General features: G+C 39.9%; 2 protein-coding genes and 1 long non-coding RNA gene across 3 annotated transcripts; 1 reads left to right on the top strand and 2 right to left on the bottom strand.

Annotated features, from left to right (window-relative positions):
• Positions 1-984: 984 nt before the first annotated feature.
• On the top strand, positions 985-5,591 carry LOC308392757 (uncharacterized protein; the record flags this gene model as incomplete). Its single annotated transcript, XM_080875958.1, has 5 exons — positions 985-1,116; positions 1,352-1,518; positions 1,641-1,839; positions 1,939-2,029; positions 4,006-5,591. The coding sequence occupies 5 exons, from the start codon at positions 985-987 to the stop codon at positions 4,206-4,208; spliced, it is 792 nt and encodes a 263-aa protein (XP_080732084.1). The 3' UTR covers positions 4,209-5,591.
• Positions 5,592-5,678: 87 nt separating this feature from the next.
• Positions 5,679-8,464, bottom strand: LOC308393009 (serine/threonine-protein kinase pim-1-like). The gene is made up of 8 exons (XM_080876442.1): positions 7,899-8,464; positions 7,648-7,773; positions 7,430-7,524; positions 7,244-7,291; positions 6,941-7,159; positions 6,671-6,851; positions 6,414-6,584; positions 5,679-6,324 (listed from the first exon to the last, which is right to left on the bottom strand). Exons 1-8 carry the CDS (start codon positions 8,080-8,082, stop codon positions 6,233-6,235), a joined length of 1,116 nt encoding a protein of 371 aa, XP_080732568.1. The 5' UTR covers positions 8,083-8,464; the 3' UTR covers positions 5,679-6,232.
• Positions 8,465-8,814: 350 nt separating this feature from the next.
• On the bottom strand, positions 8,815-15,080 carry LOC308393010. The gene is made up of 4 exons (XR_013970896.1): positions 14,813-15,080; positions 14,512-14,598; positions 10,516-10,589; positions 8,815-10,030 (listed from the first exon to the last, which is right to left on the bottom strand). It is a non-coding gene; the product is annotated as an uncharacterized lncRNA (long non-coding RNA).
• Between the last annotated feature and the right edge of the window lie 1,935 nt (positions 15,081-17,015).

The raw sequence follows: 17,015 nt of genomic DNA, 5'->3' as shown, positions 1-17,015 counted from the left end.
TCAATACCAAACGCGTAATATTTTCTATGAATGAGGGACCATTCCATTTTTAAGGAGCTGTTGGCAACTCTACTAACTAACCTTATGAATAAAATAAAGTTCACTATCAGTAACATCATAGCAACCGAACATCTGTATAAACTTGTCATGCTAGCTCACACAGTATGAGGTATTGTAACTGACTGTAAAAAGTCAGCACAACGAAAATAAACTCCACCTAAACTTGGTTTATATCTGACCCAGATAGACTGCAGGTCATAACTTCTTACCTGAAGTTCAGTTCACCTGACACTCGGACTGGTGGCCGCCTCGGGGCTCTCCTCCTGCTTCCCCTTCCCTCATCCACCTGCTGGCCTCTGTGGAAGCCCTGCCATAGCCACCACCAAACAACTGAGTTATTTTTACACATCGACCTGCATCTTATAACTCATAACTCTTATGTTAAGTGGGGGAACTTGCACAATCGGTGGCTAACTAAATACTTTTTTGCCCCACTGTACACTCACTGGCCAAATTTTTGTTAGATACACCTGTTGAGCTGCTCATTAGGTCAAATACCTAATCAGCCTATCACATAGCAGCAGCTCAGTGCATTTAGGCATGTATACATTAATAAGATGACCTGCTGAAGGTCAAAGGGGATTTAAATGACTTTGAACATGCATTGTTGTTTGTGTCGGACAGGCTTGTCTGAGTATTTCAGAAACTGTACAACCATCTAACCGGTTTATAGAAAATGGTCTGAAATGGAGGAAATCTCCTGTGAGCAGCACTTCTCTGGGAAAAAATCACTTGTTGGTGCCAAAGATCAAAAGCGGAATGAGCAGATTACTTACAGCTGTAAGGAAAGCAACATGAACTCAAATACCCACTTACTTCAACCAAGTTATCAAGAAGAGCACCGCTGAAAGCACAATACGTTGAACCTCGAAGCTGATGGCCTAGTGTCACCTGCTGGATAGAGGTGAAAACACAAAGCAAACAATGTCTCTTTCATCTGTTTCACACCATGCACGGGAACTGGAAACTCGCCGAAGGGAGGCAGAGGAGAGAGAGCGGAGGAAGCAGAGGGAGGTGCAGCTGGAACTGGAAAGACAGCTGAAAGAGGCTGTGATGGTAAAAAAAAAAGTTTTCCACTTGACACCAATTATGTACAGAGTCTTTTCTCCTTGACTTTGATCTTTGAGAACTCCAGCAAAATGTTGACTGTCATTATAAAATTCACACCTAGTCTTTAATGATTTGGAAAAATGGTTATGACAGTCCAGGAAAAGGTAATTCAGGAATAGGTCAGTTTATACCGCTCTGTTGGTGCATCTGTTTATGTAGCTGTGTGTGTGTGTGCGCATAGATAAAAGACAGCATGCAGGCTGAGATGCAGGTGAAGGAAAAGGAGGCTGAACAACAGAAGAAGAGGATCAGGGAGCTGGAGCTGACACAGCAGCAGCTGGAAGTTGCCCTTAATATGGAGATCCAGGCTCGGCTGGAGGAGGAGAGGGCCAGACTGGAGCTTGAGCGGTAACAATGGATTTCTAACTCTTATTATGGCCCTTTATTATTTTATTTGTGATGGAGATCTGAGATATCCATGAGAAGTATTAACATTTTCAGTTGCTTCTTCCCTTTTTCCCCTCCTTCAGGTTGCTGCAGGCTGAAGATGAAAAGAGGAAACATTTCCAGCTCCTCCAGGAGCAGCAACGTACAATGCAAAACCTCAGCCCCATACAGGAGCTGTCAGATGGCAGTCCCGATGAGGACACCCCCTCAGCCCTCAACTCTGCCTCTCAGGAGCTCCAGGATCTGCAGGCATCTCGCCAAAGAAGTCACCAGCGTCTGGAGGTGAACAAGTTTGTTTTGACTGGCTTTGTGAGCAGCATCTTATTTAGTGCTCTTCTAAAACAACACTGATGAAGATGCCTGCATGATTTTTGTTTCCAGGAGGTTCAGGAGAGGCTGAGGAATGCCAGTCAACAGGTACGGCACTGGAACATCCAGCTGAACCGACTGATGACCCCCATTACTCCTGCAGGTGCGGTATTCACTTTGCCTCTTTGCAGCACAGACTTCTGGAACAGAGTGTTAGTATAGTTAATAACAGTGTAGACCAGGGGTGTCAAACTCAAATACACAGTGGGCCAAAATTCAAAACTGGATCAAAGTCGCGGGCTAACTTTAATATTTATTGAAATATATTTATTCCTCCAGATATAAGAATGAATCTTTTCTTATGGACTCAAACACATTTTGCTGAAAAACTGAATATGGAACAAGCAAAGCTTAATACTAAACAATATATATATTAGCTGTATAATACCAGTAGGCCAGCTCTAATAGTAATTTGGTATGGCTTCGCGGGCCAAATGTAATTAGAGCATTTCACCTCTCATTCAAGAAGCTTCTTCAGTTCTCTGAAGAAATTCTGAACTGAAGAAGCTTCTCAGATGAGAAGTGAAACATCTTCAAGAAACTTAAAGAAGTCCAGATGCTTTTCTTTCCAAGCTCCTTAGACTGTAGTTAAACTTCACACACTGGACTTGTCAGTCACACATCCTTCGCCAGTAGGCATTCCCAGAATGATCTTTCCCCTTCTGACGCTTAGAATGACCAAATATGTGCAAAATGGACAATTCCACATGCCACCATGTCAGTCTTTTATTAAATATGACATGAAACAAATGACTGAGCCATTAAATTTGTCACAAAGGTGTTCACCTAATTCCAGGCAAATGGAATAGACTTCTATGGGACCATAAGTCTTTTTGCACTTTGACATTTGTTTTACTTTTCAGATCTGTAACCTATAACTTTTATACTGTATGTGTTTTGATCATAGGAGTCTACGGGGACTTACTTACTTTTAGCACGTTTAGCAGTTGATGTTGGCTTCTTTTTTCAGTACTGGAGCTTCCTGCTCATTGAAGACTTTTCTAAAAGGAAATGCTTAATCCAAAATGGCGTTTTAAGGGCTTGGATTAATGTCAATTTCAGCAAATATTCTTTCTTATGTTAAAAGAACATGGATCTCTGTCAGTGATAACTTCTGACTTTATAACTCAAATTTTAAGAGAGAGCTTCACTGCTAAGCTCTCATCTGTGTGGGTGTCACGGTTCGCTTGAGGACTCACACGCAGGACTCAGAGGCACAGTCTGTATTTATTACAGTTCCACCAGGTGTATATACAAACAGTGCAGGGGATAGTGCTATATAGAAAGCGGTGACAGGGAAAAGGCTCTGGGGAAATCCAGGTAGGGAAAAGACACTTGCTCCTCTTCTGACTCTCTCTCCAAACACCGCTCGGGGGATGCAGAGTCGGGTCCAGGGGATCTATGTACAGAAGGAAACACACGTTAGAGGTTTTGCACAGGGAAGCAAAAGAGAACTTGCTCAGAGCCGGGCTGCACTGACGCGAGTCACACACAACGATCCAGTGATGAGTAGAAGCCACTCCCTGGCTTAAATGCTGGCTGCACTGATGAGGCCCAGGTGTTTCCTCCTCAGAGGGGCGTGGGCCGAGGGCGTGAACCCACCATGAGTTCCGCCCTGGTGAGAGAGAGAGAGAGAACACTACTAGTCAGCGGCCTGCTGATCCCCTGGCCGTGACAGTGGGGTTCAAATCCCTTATTCAGATTAAGATTTTATGTGACATTACATTGGCAAAAATTAAATTTACTTGAATAATGTGAGTATTGGAGTAAGTACTTGAGTAGTTTTTGAATAACTTTAATTTTGTAATGTGCATATTTTATGAATAATGATGTTTCAACACTTTAATCTACTGAATAAGTAAGAATTAGACTTAATAATCTTTTTACTTTAAAAAGGGAAATTGTGTACAATCTTTTATTCTCCAAAATGCACATAATAAAAATGTTTTGGGGAATGTATATGCTTTTTAAAAACCAATTGCTTCTTACTTGATGCATGCTATAACTTTCAGCAAAACTGAACTAAAATTTGTTAACAAGCTTACCAAATAAGAAATGTTTTGTGAATTTTCTTTGGAGAGCGACTGGAAAGCCGGCTGTTATCAAAGCCCACATGCCCTAAAAAGGAGGACGCGCTGGCCAGTAATGAGTTCATCACTAAGTTTAAGATAAGAGTTGATCAGAATAGAGGCGATGATGAAAGTCTGGAGCATCAGTTGGAGGCTGCCAACCTGTCTGATGAATCGTTCGAGGCCCAGACAGAAGTCAACGGACAAATATGATCACAGACATTTTAAAAACGCGAGTTGAGAGTTAAGGGGGAAAAATATTGTAATAAGTATATATTTGAATTGCACACTAAGATATAAAGTGATGGCAGCGAGCACAGTGTTGCAGGATTTAATTAAAAACACATCTGACTAAGACCAACTGAAATTTAGAGTTGTGTATAATAAAGTTTATTCATGATTAATAAAACAAATCTGTAATAATTTTCTTTCTCTTTTGTCCATCTGAATCTCGCTACAGCTTAAATAAAAGAAAAGAATGTGTTTTGAATATATTAAACTATTCTCTCTTTTTCTTTCTTTCTTTTTTTCTTGGTGGGTTTTCTTTTGCAATCAAACGCAACATTATACAATTATATAGTATAGTAAGAAATATCCTTTAACTTAATTTAGTATTTGTTTTTTCATTTTTGTTTTTATTGTTTCCCCTTCAGTTTTGTGCTTATAACATGTTCTAATCTGACATATTATGCAGTAAATTATTTTTGCAATAACTTAACAGGCCATTGTGGGAGCCAACATTCACTTATCAAAGACATATTTGTATATTCTGTGGGCTGCTTTATGGTTGTGTCATTTAGAAACATAAGCCACAACAGACTTCCACTGGAGAGTACTTAAAAATGTATTTTTATGTAAAGATCTTTTAATAACTACTATATTAAGAGAGAACCTATTGTTACATGGATTAATTGTACAAACTGTAGAGAAATAAGTTTAAGCGTGCAACTTTTTATTCATTTTTAACTGTATTAATGTTTTTATGTTAATACAGCCGCCTCATATCTGTTTCCTCAGTGTTTTTTAAACCATGTACTCCATCTATGAGTAAGAACATGAATAAATTCCTTTCCAAATTTGTAGTTCTTTTTTCCAACACACAGATGCAGGTATTCTTTTGCACCAAGGCGTTAAACAAATGCTAAGAAAAAATGAAAATACTACGTTGCAACCTGTGTGTGTGTGTGTTTATATATCTGTATCTATATAGATATAGATATATATGTGTATTCGTACCCTTTTTTCATCATCTAGTTTCCTGTGCCAGATCTTCTACTGATCCACTGAGGCAGACATGTAAAAAACATGAACTAAAGCATATTTCTGTATATAAACAGGACTTTAAATCTTTATCAACAGCTACTTTAGAGGAAATTCTTCAATAAACTGCAACCAAAGGCTCAACTCAGAGGACAAAACCCAACCTGTTATAAATAGTGTGACACCAAACTTTCTCTTGTGTAAAGTTACAAATAGGAGTAATTATCCACAGAAGCTTTTATACATAATGAAGTTATAATTCGTCCTGTAGAAATTGTACATTTAAGCTATATAGTTCCCTCTGTGATAACTCTGCTATGAATGCCTCTTATTAACTTTTATGCTTTTACAACCCACTATGAGCAAACACTCAGCAACAGTGGGAAGGGAAAACTCCCTTCTTGAAGGAAAAAACCTCTGGTAGAACCTGGAAATCTGTCTAAACTAGTTGGGGGTTAGAGCAACAGATGCAAGTCTTCAGATCATTTGCAGTGTGACTGTCTTTGTGCACACTTTAACCTGATTCAGTTTTCTTATTTGTCAAAATGCACCATGGGTAAAAAAAACAAAACAAAACAAAATAGTAATGAAGGAGAATCCTCAGCAAAGATGAATTAAACAAGTTTTATTTTGATCCAATTTTACTTTAAGTAAAACACATCTTTATTTGATGACTTTAATGTCATCAAATAAAGACAGTTTTGATGGAGCTCCTGACCCAGCCCAAGCTCTCTATGAAGACGAGGAAAAACTCCCCAGGGGGCCAGATCGATGGGAAGAAACCTCGGGAAAGCCCATTCAAAGAGAGATCCCCTTTCCTGGGATGGCTGGGGGGGTTACAGGAAGTCCGAAAAAGCTAATTTTTTATTTATTTATTTTTTAAGATTGACCCATTCCTGTCCAACAGAAAAAAGAAAGGAGGTTACCACAATGTATCACACTTATATGATAAGGTGTGAATTGTGTGTTTGTGTGTGTTATCTTAGCCAGGGGTGAAGCTGGAGCTCCTCCAGTGTTGGGCGCTTCTCCGGGGCTATAGTTAAACATGCCTCCAAGAAATTCTGGCATTCTTGAAAGAAAGAAAAGATCCAAAAGATGAAGATGATAGTTCTAGTGATCCAAGACATCAGTGAATCTGGAAGTGTGAAGTTTTCTTACCTGTGGACAGACGCTTTTTGATGCTCAGTTTCTTTGCGAGGAACCTCTCGGTACTAAAGTGCCGTGCATGAAGCGCTTCATACAACACCACTCCCATTTGCCACACCGTGGTGGGTCCACACCTGTAGCAGCTCCTCCTGTACCACTCGGGAGGGGTGTGAAGAGGAGTGCCTAACAAACAGACACAATTACAATTTCTTCTAAAACAAAAGACACAAATTGTTACATCTGTGAAAAGCAGGAGCAGAATATGTTACCATAGAAGACGCGATACAGAGATCGCTGTTTAACAAAGCAGCTCAGTCCAAAGTCAATGATGCGAACTCGAGGCACATCGGAGCCGGTCTCAATCAGAATGTTTTCTCCCTTGATGTCCCGATGAAAGATGTGTTTATCCTCAAGTTCCTTTACAGCATCAACTAGTTGCTTCAGAATGACCTGGAAAAGATGAAAAACACAATAATGAGTTAATGCTTTTCTGCCTTGATTGAATGCTGTACAGTCTAAGGCTCTCCCAGTCAACCTACCTTGGCCTTGTCCTCTGGTAAAGTTCTTCCATTTTCTGCTTTGTATTTTTGCAGGTCCACAGCGGGGACAGGTCTCTCCAGCACCAGGATCAGCTCTTTGCCAAGGTCGAACCACTCCAGCAAGGACACAGGTGCTGATATTCCCACTGACCCTTCTGCTTCACCTGCAAGTTTAACCATAATGGCCACTTCCACCGAGAGCATCTTCCCGCTTTCATCCTGAAATATTACAACAAAGTGGATGATGAGGAACGCCGCATTCAATCCAGTAATGTAAAACTAATTCAAGTGTTGGACGCTTACCGCCACTTTGCAGTAGACTTTATTTTTGGGAATGTGTTTGATGGCAACCTAGAAGACACAGAGCATTGGTGAGCATTTCCTCAGTATGACATAATGAAAGGTGGAAACACAGCAGACGTCTCAGTTTACGATATTATCCATTATCTGCGTTACTGCCTGTCTTACTACCATCATCTGAACACTTACTGGAAAACGATCTTCTATCCGGTAGCCAGAAAACACTGCTCCGCAGCCTCCTTCTCCGAGCTGGTGCTCCTCCACATATCTGGCTTGGAATTCACCTGAACAGACAAAACAGCAAATCTTGTTTTATTACAGCTGTGACACAAATTACTCTCCTCTGTAGCCTAAATGTTCCTTCTGCCCTTCCCCTGAATATAAAACCCAAGCTGCTTGCTACTTACGTTTTTGGTCTGCCACTGATTTTTTGTCCTGGTCCACATTCCTTTTTTTTTTCTTGGGTGACTCTCTGTCGTCTCCCGTGGCCTTTCTTTTGCCATTTTTTGCGCACACCTGTTTGTTGTTCAAGTCTGGAGATGTGGAAAACACCAAAAGCACATCAGCTCACTGGATGATAGACACAAACACTAAACACCAATATCTTAAACCTAGCAACCACACTTAATCTACCCCCTTATTCAACTAATTAGCCTACCTTTACCAGAGTCCAACGAGGAGGATGCTTGCTCCTTGTCACCGCTCATATGGTCAAGAAGTTTAGCCCTCTTTGCTTTCTTTGTTGTGTCCTCTTCATCTTGCACAACCTTGCGCTTCACTCCTTTGACCACATCTGAGCTGGTGGAAGGACCAGCCTGCTCAGCGACCCTCCTCCTTTTCATTGGGGTCTTCTTTTCAGGACTGGCCTTTCTTTTAGCAGTCCTGCTCTTACGATCTATAAACGACAACAACACAGTGGTGAAAAAGAGTCCCCGACATCAAGACTGGAAGCAGTTTGATGGCAAAGAATTTGAAATTGCTTTTGCTTAAATGATCACAAGTTTAATCTTGGGATGAAAAAAAAAAAAACTGATCAGTGCGAGTTGATACTAGGTTTACTAAGTCTTAGATCTTGATGGCACTTGTTGGTCTGTTTTTACTGTTGAGTCCAAGAATAAACTTATTACATTATTTTACCAAAAGACCGGTAACCTTTCTTTGATTAGACATCTTGTATTAAAGCTATTTTCAATTAAACATATGATTCAATTGCTCCAAAAATGATTCACACAGTGTCAACATTTCTAGGATTTGGATTTTACCAGGATTTGATTTTATTATTTTACTTACCTTGATCTCCTGAATCTTTCTTATCAGCTGGAGTGGCAATTTTTCTTGTTTCCTTTTTCATTGTAATTTCGGAGACCCTTTAAAATCGAAAATGTAAACCGTAATGAGCTAAGATTGAGTTAATATTCCTTCAAATGTGCACCCTTCAAATGCTTGACTTTTCTAACTGAATTCTGTAAGTGAGCTTTATAAGTAAACTCTGGAAACTATGGCAACACAACATAGAATCTTGCCTTTCAGTGACTTCACTGACTGCCAGTAGTTCAAAGTAGTTTACAGAAAAACACTGGCAGACAAAGCCATAATATTTCATATAATTCAATCATTTCATATCAATTAAACAGTTTCTTTCATTATCTTTCATCATTTGTATAAAGACCTCATCTATGGATGACAGTATGAAGATTTGTGGTTGACCACACACATTATAATAAACACAGTGTCAGCTACATTGTCATCTGATTTAAAGTATTTATTATGTACATTTAACTGTCATGGTAGTGAGTCTGTGACCCAGTGTTTTGTGTTTGTTCATTTATATTCATTGATTATTCTTATGTATGTTTTTGGTTCTCTTTATTGTTTTCTTCTTGTGTTATATTCTTAGGCTTTAGGTTTCTGTTACTTTGCCTTGCCCCTGTGTCCCACGTGTCATGTCTAGTCACTCTTGTTTCCATGTTCCCCAATTTCTCCCCAGTCAGTCATGTCTCTGTGTCAACTCTGTGTCTTTGTAAAAGTCTCTTGTTTGCTGTTTTACTTTGATAGTCATGTGTGCTGTGTTAGTGTTTTCATGTCTGTGAAGGTTCTCAGTCATCTAGGTCATCGTAGTCTAAGGAGTTTGGAAAGAAAGCGTCTGGACTTGAAGTTGCTTGAAGATGTTTCACCTTCTCGGATGAAAAGAACTTAAACTTTGCTTGAACGTCTTCAAGCAACTTAAAGAAGTCCAGACGTTTTCTTTCTAAGCTCCTTAGACTATGTTAGTGTTTTCAGTTTTCCTTCCCCATGGTCTTGTTGTTTGTGATTTCTCGCAGCTGTGCTCTCATCCTGTGTCTTATTCCCTCATTTATCCCTCTGTGTATTTAAGCCCATTGTTTTCCTCTGTTTGCTGTTGGGTTATCTGTGTATCATCCATGACAATTAAATGAAATAGCAAATGCAACTACAATTTCAATGAGATTCATTCCTGGCATTCTACTGCGGTGGCTGAAAGTAGACACCAAGCATTATCACTGTAACTGATGTAAATATTGGACTTGGAGGGGATTCGTCTGATAGACTGATGCAAACATTACTGTGAGGAAATTTTTGAATCTCCCAATTTTCTTTTTTTCTGAAAGAAAGAAATTTGGTTACTGTATCACATTTGTATGGCAAGATGTGAATTCAGTATGCGTGTGTGTTTGTGTCAGAGAGGAGTTTATCTGAGCCAGGGGTAAAGCAGGAGGTCCTCCAGCATTGGGCACTTCTCCAGGACTTTGTTAAAACTTGTTTTCAAGACGTCTGAAATGAAAGAAGGACAAGAGATATCGAGATGATAATTCCAGTGATCCAAGCGATCACATTGATTTTCTGCAAAATTTTCTTTTTGAGAGTCATTCGGCTGGGCAGGGGGTATAACACATCTGCAATGCAGCAACATCTGCTCTCTGGGCCTGTGTGAGAGTGTTATCTCAATGGCGGGAATGAGGATGTTGGAATTTGGCATCTCAGGCACCAACTCATCTCTTTCCTTAACCGGGCTCACCAGAGATTGGTTTCAGCCTCTCTCCATGCTTTAAGGAGGTTGAGTTGATAAATCTGACTGGCCCCTCCCCTGTCTGACCCTATCTCTTCATAGTCAACACCAATGTTCTCACCGTGTGACCATGAACGGTCCTTACCACTTGGCAAGTAATTTCGAGCTAGAAGAAGGGAGTAAGACAAGCACTTTATGTCCCTGTGAAAATACAACTACATTTTATCAAATATCACTAAGCAGTCCTTACCTTTAAATACAGCCTGGTTTCTTTCTCTTTCTTTCTATATCTCTGAGTGAAGTTAGCTCTCATTCTTTCTCTTCCTGTGAAATACAGCAAGTAGAGCTTTAGATAGCAACACACTGTGACACAGTTAGTGTTTGTTGAGGTGATAGAAATGCTGCATTTGAAATTACCTGACACAACATTTTATTCCCTTTTATGTTCACTCCTTTTTTTCTGAAGTACCGCAAATTATGGGCACGTGGGGTTGTTCTGGTGTTGTGCTAAAAATAAATAAATCAAAACTACAGTACATGGTTTGTTCTTTCATCTCTTTTTATGCGACATCCTCTACTGATTAAAACGCGACTGCCTTTCACTGTTTAGGCTCAAATCTCATTGTTTGAAGGCCTGCAGTGACGTGAAATATTAACTTCCCCCAAATGCGTTAAACCCAAAGTAACGAGTTTGTTTTGAAAATATACGGAGTGGAAACTACAGATATTTGTAGTTTTGCACGTCTTTCTTCCTCCACCAGAGGCCATAGGCGCTGTCGATCTTGTATGTCCTCCTGCAGCAACATCTCTGTGAAGCTGATGCCTTCTTGCTTGCAGGTTGAAGAATCTTTGGTGCGCCTCCACAATTCTTCTTTAATTCGCCTCTGTGTGAATAGAATAATGATGTTTCTGTTTCTGCCATCAACTTGTTTCCCTAAGCGGTGGACAATATCAACAGCCTCTTCTAAGTTCAAGTCAGGGGCAATCTTCTGAAGCGTTTGCAAAACCTTCACTCTAATGTTTTCGTCTTTGTCTTCCTTCACCCCTTTCAGTTTTAGGCACCACCTCATTCGGTAGCGCTCTTGTTCTCTCACTCTTCTTTTCAAGTCTTCGTTTTCTTTAAGCAGCAGTTCATTCGCATTTGCCAGTTTAACAACTTTCAGTTTGCAATCAGCTATCTCTGCAGCGTTAAACTCTACAGCCTTAGCCAAGCTGGCAACCATAGCTGCACTTTGTCTGTTTTGTTCCTTGATATCCTCCAGTTGTGCTTCAAATTTTTTGTCAAGTCCCATAATGGCTTCAAAAATAGTTTTATTGGAGATATCATCTTCCTTCGCTGAAGATTTTGTTCTTTTCTCCTCTGGCGGTTGTTTTCGTCTCCCTGTGAGGTGTCATGCCGAGCAGATATCAGAATTGAGGAGTTTAAAAAAAAGAAAAAAAAAAAAAAAAAAAGAATTGAGTTCAAGCAAAGTTGACTCTTTTGGTGATTACAGTTTGTCCGGGCGGGCTGTGCGTCTTATTTCATCTGCAGACACGTCGTTGGATGAGGAACAGCTCATGTTGGCATCAGTGGCAGTCAGGATGGCGGCATCTTCCAGAGGGAAGGTCAGGTCGCTGGTCTCTCTGAGCAGGACGCTGTCCACCAACAAGCCCGGTTCCACGGCTGGAGATTACCCTCCTCCGGCTGAAGCCCCCGCTTTTCCCCCGAACAGCGAGCCAGCAGCGGCGCCTCAGCGGAGACCCAAAAGCAGCGGCTGCTCCGTGCTCCTCTTCCCCAGTCAGGGCAGCCAGTTTGTGGGCATGGGCAGAGGACTTTTGAAATACCCCAACATTAAAGAAATGTTCACCATAGCCCAGAAGATCCTGGGTTACGACCTGCTGTCTCTGTGTCTGGAGGGCCCCGAGGACGAGCTGCAGAAAACCCCAAAGTAAGTGCCAGATAAATGTCTGGAAAAGGACAATAACTGCAGGTCCTGCCTTCTTAAATGTGGCCATTTTATCTTTTAAAAAAAAAAAAAAATACTGCTACAGTAATATTAATTTATATTTAAAATGTGCGCACATTATGTATGAAGGTGTGGATGAATGATGCTTGTTGTAAGAAAGCATTTTGAGTGCCCAGTAGAAGAGCATCTTTCAAATGCAAAGTTTCTCATTTCAACTTTAATTACTGCACATGATTAAGGCGATAAGAGTAAATAAGGCTTCCAACAGTGGTTATTTCTTATTATCATATCTTATTTTTATTGGTTTTATCAGTAGATTGTTGTTTCACTCCCACCAAAAACATCACCGTAAATAATCTTCTGATTCTGAATGACCATTTAAAAAAATAAACAAATTGTTCTGAGTTAATTTCAGTTACGGATGTATCAGTGACGTAAATGATATATCGGTCATAATCGGGAGGCTGTTACATTTTTATTTTTTTTTACTTGTTTTGACTTGTCTTTTCTGGGGCGATGAACTTTGCAGAAGGTAGAAAGATTTCTTTTTTGGGGTCTTTTTGTGCATTTGTACAGTGGCGTGTCTAGAAAATTTTTGTTAGGGGGGCCAGGTAGGGGCACAGATTTGGAGAAGGGTGGCAGATGTAATTGGCAGATAATGTTAAAAACAATTCTACCAACCGTTCACCATAATTCAATAACCCTGTAAACCTAATAACCGTAACCTTATTAGAATGAGATTTTAACCACTACGGTGCAAAGTGTTTAGATACTGTGTTGATTAAGTACAAGAGATACAATCAGTCAGTGTTTATTCAGCATTCAAGGACATCAATATTTGCATAGTATTTTTACTGACATGTAGTGCACATATGTTTTGGGCAAAAACATTTTTGAATATTAAAATACGAACATTTTTAACATACAATTGGCAAATTAGCCAATTCCAATGCAAAACCAATGCCTGTTAAAAAAAAAAAAAGAAGATAATCTTCTCACAAACTGGTGTTTGATTTTGAAACAGGAAAAAAGTGGAGAAACAACTGAAAAGACTAACATTTGAATAAAACCTGAAAGCAAGTAAATACTTTATATGCTGCCTTACTTTGGTAATATTGAGAACAACACTGGCTGATGATGAAATGCAGTCAGCTGGCATGGTGACACTGCCAGTATTAACCTGCAGGGCTGGACTGGGACAAAAAATTGGGCATTTTCACTACAGATTGGCCCACCAGGTATTAAAGCCATAAAGCCTTTGAATGAAAACAAACCCTGTTGTGACAGTGATGTACAGTCTTTTTGGTATATGTATGATTTCTATACATTTTACGTCAGATAAAAACTTTCTTCGCAAGATTCAGATAATTATTTAATAAAAGCTAGATATTTTAAATGAGAATAAGAAAGAAAAGTATTTCTTTATGCCCTCCTCTCCCTGTTAATGCCCTACCTGGCCCCCTGGCAACACTTTGCTAGACCCGCCCCTGCACAGTTACCAGCTGTCAGCTACATAAAAAAAGGATCCTGGTGTTATTTATCTCTCAGAAACAGTTCATAACTTCCCTTCAACTCATTCATGTAACCTAAAAGGTAAACCTGTTTCTCCATCACCTGTTCAGCTCTGATGATTCAGTAAGGACATCTCCTGGTTTCATCTTCATGTTTCCCTCTCACCACATATCCAAACCAACATCATGACCAGCAGCTTTACAGCTTTACAGCTGTGGCTCCAGCAAACATTCTAACTAAATAAATTCTAACAACAGCTGATCAAGCTTAAACGTGCTGCTGCTGTTTAGCGCGACATCTGCTGGTTTCCTCTTTCTGGCGCAAAGTGGGTGATAAACAAACAAGAGAGACGATCAGCTGATCATTGATCAGTTTCATGATTGAAGTAGCAACAGGAGAGAGAGGAGAGATAATGAGAGGAGAAGAGGCAGCTGTGCAGCGTAAAGACAGAATAACTCCAGTTTTGTGTCTTTTTCCATCCTAGCTGAAGTCCGGGACAAACTGCGTCTCTTCTCAGCTCAATACCAAACGCGTAATATTTTCTATGAATGAGGGACCATTCCATTTTTTAAGGAGCTGTTGGCAACTCTACTAACTAACCTTATGAATAAAATAAAGTTCACTATCAGTAACATCATAGCAACCGAACAGCTGTATAAACTCGTCATGCTAGCTCACGCAGTATGAGGTATTGTAACTGACTGTAAAAAGTCAGCACAACGAAAATAAACTCCACCTAAACTTGGTTTATATCTGACCCAGATAGACTGCAGGTCATAACTTCTTACCTGAAGTTCAGTTCACCTGACACTCGGACTGGTGGCCGCCTCGGGTCTCTCCTCCTGCTTCCCCTTCCCTCATCCACCTGCTGGCCTCTGTGGAAGCCCCGCCATAGCCACCACCAAACCACTGAGTTATTTTTACACATCGACCTGCATCTTATAACTCATAACTCTTATGTTAGCTGCCCTCAGTAGCATACTGTCTGAAATATTCGATGGTTGCAAAAATTCTTTAAGTGTTATTTTTTTCCTTGGTATTCTAATTTCACCGAAGTTTACTAAACTCAACAAACTTAATATTACTTACCGGGACATTTATTCTGTCCTCATTTTCTTTCACCGAAAAATTGTTTCCTGCAGTGTTGTCCTTCGTGCTTGGCTCTCCTACCTTTGCTAACGTGATGCGCATAGCGCAGAAGCCGATGCTGCATTCACTTACACTCGGATATCTGAGCTTCACCGTGAAAACATAATCGTACATTTGATATTTGATTGAATTTTATTGTTTTACCTTTGGGGTGGCACCTGGGGTGGCCAGTCTGGTTGGGGGGGGTGGCCTGTGCCCCCCCAGGCCACCCCGCTGGACACGCCATTGGAAATCCGGAAGCAAAAAAATCGCGAATTTTATAAGACAGTTTTTTTTCCTGACAACCAATTTTTTTCAGTCTGTTTCAACATATGTATTTCTATCATTTGTAAATTTCTGAGCACCTGTACTGATATATCATTAAATGTACTTTAAAAACCATTCACTGCGCTTTTCATGGCCTCATATTGGGCCCAATATGTAGTACAGTACAGTACAGTAGTTGAATGACTAAGTACATGTATTAGTGTGATTAGCATGTTGAGCTGCTCAAGGTTTTTTTTTCTTTCTACAAAGTACAATGCAAAGTAGGGAATGAAGTACAAATACTGAAAGTCACCCATTTTGTAACTGAATACTGCACTGTAAATACTCTTTTTAAAGTAATGTTTTGTTCATTTACATGATGACTTTTTCACATTTTACTTAACTGCAACTACACCCTCCATGTATTTATACACCACTTTGCATTTAATCATTAGTTATTAATATAACTCTGGCTTTCATCCAGAGAGCCCTCACACCCAACCAGTCACGACAGATGGTAGCCACCTCTGAGCCCGAGGTTTCTTCCTTTGAAATGGGAGTTTTCCCTTCCCACTGTTGCCAAGTGCTCACAGAGGGTCATCTGATTCTTGGGGTTTTATCTCTAATGTTGTAGGGTCTTTACCTTATAATATACCATGTCATGAGGTCACTGTTGTTGGGATTCGGTGCTATATAAATAAAACTGAATGGAACTGAATTTGTACTTTATTGTTGTAACTGAGTAAACTTACCTTAAGGACAATTTTAATTTCAATCACACAATAAAGATCCCTTAAATGTCACACATTTTAAAGAGGCATACAATAGGCCTATATATATAATTTTTGGTGAATTTGACCACATGTCCACTCTTACCTGTTTCTTTTTGCTCTCTCTTTGCTGTGTTCATCCTACTCTCTCCCTCTCTATCCACCTCTCTCAGTCTTTGTGCCGTCACCCAAAACTTAAACATAACAGTGAATAAAAGGCGTACACTGATCCATTTCAGTTTATAGCAATATTAAAGCTTAATGCAGGCTGCTGCTGGACAGGTAACATAATTTTGACTTGCTGTCACCTGGAATGTTAAAATGAACTGATAATCTCTAGTGATTTGGGGTAGCTAATGTTGGTGACACTATTTAGAGAACAAATAAAAATAAGGGGACACTTTATAAGTCACAGCAGCATCCTCATCATCGGAACAGTTTGAACTATGTTTCAGTTTTAAATGTCCATCACTTATTTCTCAACATAAAATTACAAATAATGTGGTATTATCAACGATTATGGTGCATAATGTTCTGAATTGAAATCAGAGAAAACTACACAAGGACAATGCTGAGCACCATTACTGAACTGTACTGAAGTGTGACTGAACAGCAGTTCACAAATGCAAGATAACATTCAATGCAAAGATTAAAAAAACAAGATCAATGTTTTCTGAGGCCGAGCTTGTTTAAGATGGGAATTTTGGAGTAACACGTTGCCATCCAGATGACGTCTTTTTCAGGTAAGGTGTGGCTTATGTCAAGAAGCCAGTTCCAAATCACTTTCTCCATGTATTACTCCATGCCAAACTGGTCTACCTTTACCTGTCACCCAATAAAAACACTGTAGGGGAAAAATTACAACAAAAACAAACTCCCACTGCAGAATTTTAAAAAGCGCACACATTAGTCTTTTATTTGTGGTAAAGTGTTATTGTACACTGTAGTAAAGAGAGTTCTTCTTTCACTGCTGTGAGCAGGCCAGTCATCATGTTCTTGGGTTACATCGGTGCTGTTTGCATTCATTTGTCTGTGGTCTGCAGGCGCGTCACCTGGCTGAGTGATCAGCCTTATGTAACCTGGTGCTCCTAAGTAAAAAAGCTGTTAACGCCAGTTTCAAGAAACAC

The sequence above is a fragment of the Rhamphochromis sp. 'chilingali' genome, assembly GCF_963969265.1.
Source record: "Rhamphochromis sp. 'chilingali' genome assembly, chromosome: 2".
Taxonomy (NCBI): Eukaryota; Metazoa; Chordata; class Actinopteri; order Cichliformes; family Cichlidae; genus Rhamphochromis; species Rhamphochromis sp. 'chilingali'.
Note: the sequence above shows the minus strand (reverse complement) of the source record. Positions and strands in the feature narration are given on the sequence as shown.